Source organism: Hippoglossus stenolepis, chromosome 5 (assembly GCF_022539355.2).
Source record: "Hippoglossus stenolepis isolate QCI-W04-F060 chromosome 5, HSTE1.2, whole genome shotgun sequence".
In the NCBI taxonomy this organism is placed as follows: Eukaryota; Metazoa; Chordata; class Actinopteri; order Pleuronectiformes; family Pleuronectidae; genus Hippoglossus; species Hippoglossus stenolepis.
Window position 1 is genome coordinate 27,147,659 of NC_061487.1, and position 10,570 is coordinate 27,158,228.

General features: G+C 42.1%; 1 protein-coding gene across 1 annotated transcript; it reads right to left on the reverse strand.

The window, feature by feature from the left end:
- Positions 1 to 107: 107 nt before the first annotated feature.
- On the reverse strand, positions 108 to 9,173 carry LOC118109056 (aminopeptidase N-like). Its single transcript, XM_047339909.1, has 23 exons — positions 9,007 to 9,173; positions 8,026 to 8,123; positions 7,383 to 7,499; positions 6,626 to 6,812; positions 6,397 to 6,539; positions 6,110 to 6,246; positions 5,524 to 5,650; positions 5,232 to 5,386; positions 5,033 to 5,146; positions 4,803 to 4,946; positions 4,620 to 4,685; positions 4,426 to 4,491; positions 4,180 to 4,352; positions 3,931 to 4,010; positions 3,705 to 3,835; positions 3,437 to 3,492; positions 2,799 to 2,946; positions 2,159 to 2,250; positions 1,769 to 1,879; positions 1,285 to 1,452; positions 968 to 1,108; positions 513 to 594; positions 108 to 435 (listed from the first exon to the last, which is right to left on the reverse strand). Exons 1-23 carry the CDS (start codon positions 9,147 to 9,149, stop codon positions 286 to 288), a joined length of 2,829 nt encoding a protein of 942 aa, XP_047195865.1. The 5' UTR covers positions 9,150 to 9,173; the 3' UTR covers positions 108 to 285.
- Positions 9,174 to 10,570: the final 1,397 nt, after the last annotated feature.

The following is a 10,570-nucleotide window of genomic DNA, read 5'->3' on the forward strand; positions in this document are numbered from 1 at the left end:
TCCTTGAGTCCAACTAAACGTTTGTTATTTAGTTCACAAGAACAGGACAGACGAACAGACAACCCCAAAACTGGAAAAAACGTTACATAAAAATCATGCTGGTGTAATAATTACTTATTTATACGAATAAGGTTACGATACAAATGCAGACTCTTTGCTGCCGGACTGGATTTTTGTTTCTTATCATCACGACAACATGTTTGTGTCTTATTTATTTGTCTTTGGAGCATGAACACGTGTGTTACATGTGAGACGAGTGTCAGCTCAGTGTGGGTGTATCTGATGTCAGCTCTGGCTGTTGAACCAGTGCAGGATCTCCTGTTGGTTCAGCTGAAGCCACTTGATGTTGGCTCTGGTTCTCTCCACGGCCTGTTCCACCGCCAGCGTCGCAGAACCGAACCCGGCTGCACTGTTCTGCTCCACGAACTCCTCCAGCTGGGAGACACGGGAGAACAGTTCAGACAACAGTCCCACGTTTACGCGTTAAGTTAGATTCAGTAACGACTGCAGACCTGTTGAAGTTCAGCAGCTGTGGAGAACCTCATGGTGACGCCGCTGATCATGGAGGCGAAGGAGAAAGAGCCCACGCCATATCTGAAGAAAAAGACATAAACTCCTTAATGTTTACTGACGTTATAAAGTGAGAAGTAGAGTCATTTTCTATAGACTTCTATAGAAACTACCAATGTAGTCGCCCCCTGCTGGTCATTACAAAGAAGACAGGTTTCAGGCTCTTCACTTTCCAGACCCGAAGTCTACGTTTTATATACCGACAACGAACAAAGTTTGTTTACATTTGTGTGTGTCTTCGTCTCTTCAGGCAGAGCGATGTCATCTGTTTTCCTATTGGTCAATGCCACTGAGGTGAAGTTTAAAAAAATTGTACTTATAATATTCTAGTCTTTCTGTGGCGTCGGCCTCAGTTGTCGTCCATCGATTGTTTCTGAACAGTCAAAATGTTACTCACTGTGTGAACATGTACTCCCACTGATCCCGGACAAAGTCCCAGGCCAGACTCTGTCCCTCCCTGTTGCTGGCGACAGACGTGATGACGGAGGTGGCGTCCTGCTTTCGGATCATAGCTGGATTCAAGGTGTGAGACAGAAACCTGTGAACGGAACCAAGATGGACACGTTTCAGGGTTCGTTTCAGTCGTGAACAGTTTCAGACGTCTTCTGCTTCTTTCTTAATCACACAACCTGTTAAAAACTTTCCATTTTCAACAGGCCCCCGACTCGTTTATTGAATCTCTACGTTACCCTCCTCTTCAGGAAGGATACGCACCTCTGCAGCAGCTGCTTGTTTTTGGTGCAGGCCAGTGCAGACATGAGTTTGCTCGCCTCGCTGGCTAATGTGGCGTTCTTGAACTGCGACCAACCAAACTCCCACTCGGCCTCGTCGCCTGCCGCCACAGCGCTGCAGTACACGGTCGTACGCAGGTTAGGATGGATCCTGACGATAGAGCTGCAGTTAATACACTGACTGACTGAATATTATGAAAAACTGATTTCCTCTGTGTTTGTGCACGTTAATCTGGATCTTTGTTGTGCGTCTGTGTTGGTCAGTGATTTTACAGAAGTTCAGAGAAGTGACTCATGCATTTCACCATCCAGCATGAACTCGCTCTGTTATCCACTCAGCTCACCACTGGTTAGCCACTTTAGCGTTTCGCAGTTTTGGAAAATGACCAATCAGAGATGAGATATACTGGAATTAAAGCAAATAAACATTTTCTTAGATAGATTAGAAAGACATAAGATAGACCAACGGATTGTCTCTGGGGTTTTCCATCCACTGTTTGAACCAGGCCGTGGTCAAGTTCTGACATTCTGTGAGTCCTGTCCTGCAGCCCATAGAGATGGCATTGACCTGGTTGTACCTGCAGGGGGAGACAAACTTGTTAGAACCAACAGAACAAAGTTCAAAAGTCAAGTATTGGCCATGACAGTGATAACAGACTTGAAGTATAATTCTTATGCTAACAGTTACAAATGTTCGTCTTCTGGAGAATAATGTGTGACTGCCGATTGTTTCTACTTCTGCTGCTGGAACAGATACACATTTTATCACATGAACAAATCAGCCAAGAATCCATGAAATTTCGGTGCTGCTCCTGATCAGGAGGCAGAAAAATAACGTAGTATTCAAGTTTACTCACTGGTCAGTGAGTCCGTCAGGAACACGGGTCCAGTTTGATGTTATGTTCTTAAAGTGCAGGAAGAGTGGAGTCACCAGCTTCCTCATGTAGTTCTGGAGGTTTTACAGAGAGGAGAGTGAAGGACGCTGGTTAATCTGAAGACTCAAACTGAAGCTGCGTGTCAATCAAAAGTACCAGCAACTTAATTAAACGTATTCAAAACTGAGCTGTTCCACCACAGTCCAGTAGGTGGCAGTAATGCGGAAGACTATACAGCAATGATGATGCCATATAAATCAACTGATAAGTATTTGTGCAACAATTATAAATACGGAGGAGAGTTAAATTAAATTCACATGTGAACAATGTTATCGTGACTAAATCTATTTTTGTTTTGCAGCTGCAGGCTTTTAAAAATTGTGGCTGAGAGGAAATGGACTGCTCGACCAATCATGCATCTTCAACGCTGCAAGCCCCGCCCCTAAAGGTCACGTACTTTTTTGTGGGTAAAAACATTTGCAGTATCTTAATTTAGACCCTAGTTCCTCTGGTTGAAACAGAGATTCACTGACGAACATCATCTATTTGCTCTGACGTACTAAAATCCTACAGAAGTGAAACTCTGAAACACACAGGTTACTCTACATGTGATGTGCTGCACCTGCATCGGCTGATAGGCGTCAGTACGGTCCAGCATGAGGTCGTAGTACTGCAGATTATCCAGAGCCGACTGCCAGGGCATGTACTCGGTCTCCAGCAGCAGGTAGGAGGTCGTCCTCAGAGCCAGAGAGGTGGAGATGAACTGAGCTCTGCAGAGACAAGAGCTCGTCACGTGATTCAGATACAGAACACGTTTACACATATCGGGTTTTCTGTGTGTCTGTCTTAGGTTGAGAAATGAGATATAAAATTGTTTTGATTGTGAAACAATGATCAATAGAAGGGACCCGACAGACCGGGTCATATTTATTTATTAACTTTATGGATCAGTTTATTGAGTTTTGAGCACAAAGGTTGCTGATGTCGTTCTACTGCTCAATGGTCACATCATAAATGAAAGAAAACTTCAAGGAACTCTTAGATCAAGACGTTTCTTCAGAAGAACAGTTATCTGCAGGATGCTGTCGGATTCATTCACAACCAGGACGTCTGCCCTGCATGAAACCGCAGTGTTGCATGATGGGAAAGGGAAACTATTGTGAGGTAACGCAAAAGAATTCAGAGAAAACGTGAAACATATTACGTACGAATGAAACCAGGCGTGAAAATGAGGTGAAACTTGAAAGTAAACGTACGTACCTGGCCAGGTTGAAAGCATCGTCCACCAGCTGGGCTCGGTTATTCACCGGTATCACCTGGACAACAGATTCAGCTCAGTCACAGGATTTCAAACACAAGCAACTCATCAATAAAACACTGAAGAAACAAAGGAAGCACAACTGCAACACAGTTTCTAGATAAACACACCTTTTACAAGAAGACAAGGACGAGACAATCAAGACTCTTTAGTTGTAACTTTCCCTTTTCCAGAGGATGTAAAATGAGACACACTCAGACTTCACTGTACCTGGTGCTCTGAGTCCAGCTGAGCGAGGAGCCGCTCCCAGTTCCCCAGGTCGTAGTTGACTCGGTAAAATCCAGTGACATTGACGTTGGCCAGAATCCACAGACCTCCAGTCCTCATCTCCAGGTTCACAGCTGACAGAGGAAAAAACAGACGGTAAAAACAGCCTGAAAGTTTTAGCTTCACAATTAATTATCTACATTTACTTAATTCGTGAAATATCACACACCGTCCTTTTCCATCAGCCACCACATGTCTCTCTGGACTTCACCGGACTTCATCCACCGAACAGGAATCATCCACTCGTACCTGAGGGGGCGGAAAATACACTTTACATCCCGACTGAGGCAAGAGGACGACGAGACGAATACACATAAAGATAACTTATTTACAACGTCTATGCACCGGAGTGAGGATTAATCCTTACATCTTAAACTCTAGATTAATCCCTGCAGAGATTATGAAATGTGCTGCGTACCTGTAAGGGGATTCCACTGTGACCTTTGACTCTGGATCCAGCAGAAAGTGCTTCTGGGATACCGCTCCTGTGGTGGTATCTATGGTAACCACAGGGAAGCCCATCTGGAGCACCCAGCGGTTCATGATGTCACAAACCGGACCAGGAAGTGACACGTTGTTGGCTTCCACCACCTGTTGGGACAAACTTAGTCTCAATTCAAGGGGCTGCGTCCTTTTTTGAAAATATAGAAATCTTCCATCTCACCAGTTGTAAATGTTGCCACAAGTCATTTCCTACTGTGTTACTGTAGGCGAAGTGATTGAGGTATCGCTGGAGACAAAAGGAAGAAGAGACAGTGAAACGATCAAATATAAAATCCTGTTGTCATCAGGTTTTCACTGAATTAGAGGGAGATTCATCACATCAACATGTTTTTGTTGTAATATTAAAAAACGTACACTGAGTCCCTGGACAAAGATCGACTCGGAGAGAAAATCAGACAACATCCGAAGCACGGCTGCACCCTGAGGAGATAACATGTCAATAATAAAACAACTTACATTACATAGAAAATATATAAAACCTAACATCAAACATAAACAGGAATCATTTATCCAGAGTATAAAATCACATTGGTTTACTTTGCTGTACGAGATGACGTCAAACTGTTCGCTGATCTGGTCTGGAAGGATGATGCTGTCTTCTTCAGAGGACAGAGGATGAGACGAGGTCAACGCATCCACCGCAAACACTCGGTGGACGTCGTCAAGTATTATCAGGTCTTTCTGGAGCAGGGACAGAAACGTATCCAGATTATTTTCACGTTACGAGTCTTTAATGTGGCGTTCAGCTTGGACCCCTGAGTTCTGACCAGGTTCCAGGCAGGCTCGGCGTGATCCGCTCCCAGGTACGACACGTAGGAAGCGAAGCCCTCGTTCAGCCACACCTCGTTCCACCAGCGCAGAGTCACCAGGTTTCCAAACCACTGCAGCAGAGGGTTCACTGATCACTGAGTGAACCAGACAACACACACGAGACAATACAACAACAACAGGAGAGAAGGAGTTCACCATGTGTGCCAGTTCATGAGCGATGATGGTGGCAGTGGTCTCCTTGTTTCTGATGGACGAGGTCAGAGGGTCGTAGAGAAGATTGGTTTCTCTGTACGTCACCAAACCCCAGTTCTCCATCGCACCAAAGTAAAAGTCGGGTAGAGCGATTTGATCTGAGAGGCAGAGAGAAGATTTAATGACCCACAGTCACACACGGGACGACTGTGACCAGGCGCAGGAACATGGATCATGTCAGGAATGTCAGATATACATGATGAGAGATGATAATGAATGATGAGAGCAGACGGACCTGACTTGCTCAGCGGGTAGGAGATGTTATAGTACGACTGGAGGAAGTCCAGCACAGGTCCAGTCACATTGAGGGCGTAGTCTCCTTGTCCCTGATCGATGGCCGACCTGCGAGCCCAGATACGGATCTGAAGACACAGCAGCAGATCTGGGTTATCTTTTATAAAAGATGATGTAAGGATAAACTAGAAAATACACAGTGCGCAAAAAACAAGCAAAAGATAGCGAAATTGTGAAAACAGAAATACGAGATTGCAGAGCTCAATAATCAAATAAGGTTATGTTTTTTTTTGTAATTGTAATAACCTTCCAGAGTGGTTTGTCCACTAACCATGAGGCCGGTGGTTCGATTCCCAGCTCCTCAAGTCTGCATGCCCACACTGAACCGCCTTCAGTGTGAATGTTGCGTGACAGAAATGTAATATAAAGCACTTAAAACTATCGATAACACTAAAATCTGTCCGTAGAGAAGATTTTAGTATTCAAGATCTTAAGTATTTGGTTGTGTTGCGAGTATTTGGTTGTGTTGTGAGTATTTGTTGACAAACTGATGATGTTGAAGTGAAGAACATCATGGAGACGTTTACCAGAGTGTCTCCTTGTGCAGCACTGAGGTGTGTGTAGTCACAGACGATGAGGGCGAGCAGATACGTCGACATTCTCTTGGTCGGCTCGAACGTGGTCTGTGTCACAGCCACTCCGTTAATTGTGGTGTTCACAATTTCTATCAAGAAAAGTGGATGAAAATTAAAGTGATATCTGATTTTGGAAAAGACTTTGTTGGTTTGTTTCTCATGGATCCTTCATGGGCTCATTTTTCTATTTAGTGTTTACTGGAAATAGAGCCGCTGTGGTCCGTGCTGCCTTCACTGACCTCTCTCCATCCCGTTGGACAGGGCCACGGTTCCCGGTGGATGAGTGAGCGTGATGTAGAAAACAGCTTTCATCGCTGGCTCGTCGAAACAGGGGAAGGTTTTTCTGGCGTGAGTCGGATGCATCTGAGACGTGGCGACGATCCTGGGAAATTCAATTTTACCGATTTTTAAATCATCTCAATCACCCAAAACTGATTTAGAGGAGAGCAGGAGTTAAAGAAAACGTACTTTCTGATTCCGCCCTCCTCGTACTCGCTCCTGTAGAATCCTGCCAAGTCGTCAGCGAGTTCTCCTGTGAACTCGGTGTACAGCTGATATCTCTGTCCTGCAGTTAGTTCACTGTCCAGCTGGATGACGAGGTACTGAGTGTCCGTCTGCAACCAGGTGGACTTGATGCCGGGAGCAGAGCCACCGCCTGCACCACAGACGGTACGCAGGGAGAAGACACGAGGAAAGACGGAGTGAGAGTTTGTCAAAAATAAAACCATCAAGATATATAATGACAATAATCACAAAGATACATTTTACTCTATATTCATTTACCAGAGTTGAATTTCAATATTTAAACGAAATGATTTTTCTTTTTTGTGTGTTTTGGTGAAAGTTTGTTGAAATTTCAAGGGTAGAATTTTTATATATTTTGTAACTGTGTTTAAAATATTTATAAATAATAAATATATAATTATATTATCAATGTTTAGTTTAATTATCAACATCGACAGTGTGTGTGTGTGTGTGTGTGTGTGTGTGTGTGTGCGTACCTGTAGCAGTGACACTGACAGTGTGTGTGTGTGTGTGTGTGTGTGTGCGTACCTGTAGCAGTGACTCTGACAGTGTGTGTGTGTGTGTGTGTGTGTGTGTGTGTGCGTACCTGTAGCAGTGACACTGACAGTGTGTGTGTGTGTGTGTGTGTGTGTGTGCGTACCTGTAGCGGTGACACTGACAGTGTGTGTGTGTGTGTGTGTGTGTGTGTGTGTGTGTGTACCTGTAGCGGTGACTCTGACAGTGTGTGTGTTGCTCAGCTCGGTGTAGTTCAGCTTGTTGGAGTGAATCAGGATCAGTTCGGTTTCTTTCACACACTCAAACTCAACAGTGGATTTTCCTGCAGATACACAAAAGAAGGACCAAGTTAAAATGTGGTTTTAACTAATGTTGCATCTCTGCATCAGAGCAGAATACACACGACCTGAAGCGTATACAGATACAAAATCATTTATGATCATATGGGAGGAATTTACCAACAATCTGCTTATTTTCATGTTTCATGTTGTTATTTACAGACGTTTAACCTGCAACAGATGAAAACTCAGTGTGCTTAAATCACTTTCACATGATGGAGCCAAACAGCTCGTCTGATTTATGGTGCACCAGGTTTTTTCAATAAAATAAAGAATTCTTTAAAAGGACACCCCAGTGATTTCGAGGCTGGTGAACAAAGCACAAGATGACGTGAGAATGATTACAAAATATAAGTATGACTTTATATTGGAAGCATGTGCTGTTCTGAATAAGACTATAAAAGATCGATGGCACCAATAGAGACATGAAGAATGTGTATCTTCATCGTGTGAGGTTTTATCTGTTTACTGAGACACGTGAGTCCAGAGCAGATAAGAGACTTTTATCACCTGTAAAAATGTAGAGGCCAGAGTTTGGGTCACGGCTGAGACGAGGCCACAGGCTGATGTTGTAATGTTCAGGGACCAGAGCGCTGGAGAGACGATGCCTGAGCACAACACAAAACTCTACTGAGTATATATATACACATACATGTAATATATCTGTACAAAATAAATATTTATAGATTTATAAACTGCACGTATATGTACAGAATCTATGTTCATTAGTTCACAAACCGGATAAATCACCTCTGTAGGTTTCAGGTTAGGGTGTAAACCATGAGTGTAAATAAAGATGGACGACATGACAGCATGGTATAGGTCATAAACCCATAATAAATGTTAGCAGATGGGACATGCACCCAAAATACACATAAAAGATGTTTTCTGTCATTTTAGGTTGTTCTCATCCCACGGTCGTTGTTCAAGTGTTCATGTTTCTGATGAGTTTGGTTCTTATTAGTTATTTGATGATGTAAAAACTGGGTGAAACGTCATGATTGACAGCTGAAGACACAAATTAAATCAATTTAAATCTGTTAAAGCTGAATATTTAATTACTTTACATTAGTTTCAAACCTGGGAACAAAAGAACAATTGATCAACCAGACACAGTATGATAACCAGATAAAATAATAAAAGACAGGAGATAAAGGTGAAATAAAGACGAAGTCATAAAATACTAAAAGAGGATAAACTAAAGATAAATTAAAACAGTTTTAAAAGAGAGGAGATAAAGATAAAATAAAGATGATATAATATGTTCATGTTGCTGGTGAGTTTGGTTTTAATTAGTAATTTGGCTGAAACATCATGATTGACAGCTGAGACTGACTCAGCCACCGCTCCTTAACTCCACGATCACTTCTGCACAGACTCCAACTAACGTCGACAGCACAAGATGGCCGCTCCCTTGTAGGGGAAACAGTGGGCGGAAGTGGAGACGCGTCGTGCATCTTTATTCTCAGTCTACGAGTGTCCGTCACCTACCTGTCCCAAGGAGCTGTGACGTCATCACCCCCGTCTCCCCCCGTCAGGGCAATAGTCCACAGCGTGACAATGGTCGCCACGGAGACCATTGCCAAGACCACGCACAGAACACACAACTTTGTGACTCGGCAGCTTTTCCCCATGTTCCGACACGCGGCGCGCAGGTTTCCACACTGAGAGGAAAACACCAGCCGCTGTGGAAAAACAAAGCTCGTCTGGTTTCTGTGATGCAGAAGTGATTCGTCATCTTCTTTATCTACCACAATAATTTATTGGCTGTTGACAGATCAGTTATAAAAACCAGTCTGCTGACGGTTCACATGCAGAGGACGTTAAAAGGTTTTATTGTCTTTCTCCCACGATGTTCACAGGTCAAAGCTTTAGTTCAGTTCAGCTGTTATCAGAGTCTCTGTGTGTGTGTGTGTGTGTGTGTGTGTGTGTGTGTGTGTGTGTGTGTGTGTGTGTTCTGTGTTCTAATGTTCGTAAAGCAGATTCCTCTCAGTGTCGTGTTTACTGGATGTAACTAAACATTAATTCCTCCTCTTACGCTCTTTTAAAGGCTTGATTTACTTAATTTACTTCATAATATACTGAAATAGTGTAAATTAAAAATTTAGAGAAGCTGATGTTGTGACGTATTTAAATTTGTCTGTTTATTTTATCCGTTTCTTTTGCCACTACTTTTGAATAATGTATTATTTTATCTCTTTGATTTTAGATTTGATGTGATATGATTTGCTGTCATTGATTTTAACTGATTCGTTTTCTTGTCTGCGTTTGTTCTCCTGGTGAAGCACTTTGAAATGAATGGCCTTTGTTATTATTATTATTATTATTATTATCAATATTTTACTGTATCTTTTACTGATGTCTTTTAATCAAATTGCTAAATGAATTTATTAAGCCAAAAGGGGGAAAGGTTAAAGTTTATTACGACCTCTGCCAGAGCGGTTATGTTTTCCATTCGCTTGTTTGATCGTTTGTTTTCAGCAGGATTACGGGAAAAGGGGATGAGACAGGGAACCAAATCACATCTTGGTGCTGATCCAGGATCTTTTTCTCACTTTCTTATATTTATGAGTGTGTGTGATTTAGTTGTATTTGAGTTAAGGGACCGTTGGGCCTTGGCCGTGCTTTGCTTATTTTACTTTTCTTCTTGTATACCTATCTATCAATTACCTGATTGATCAATATTGTATTGACAGGTGGTTTTTATTTATTTTTTCATGTGCACCTGTAATCCTTGAGGAAAATAAAAATTTAAAAAAATGTTTAAATCAGAACAATAAATACAAACAAATGTCTTCAACTTTATCAGAAATGATTTTGTATTGTGACAAGTAAATAAACATCTACTCTTTAATTTACAGAAAAACAGAAGAAGATAATATTATTATTAAATACAGAGCTGATATGAACAAAAGAGGATGAACATGTTTTTCTTTACACGACATTACAAGAACAATACAAACTGTAATTTTGTTCATTTCAGAGATTTCGTGTATTTAAAACTGTGATTTAAAAAAGTATAATACAAACAACAACAAAAACATTTTCTCTCCAG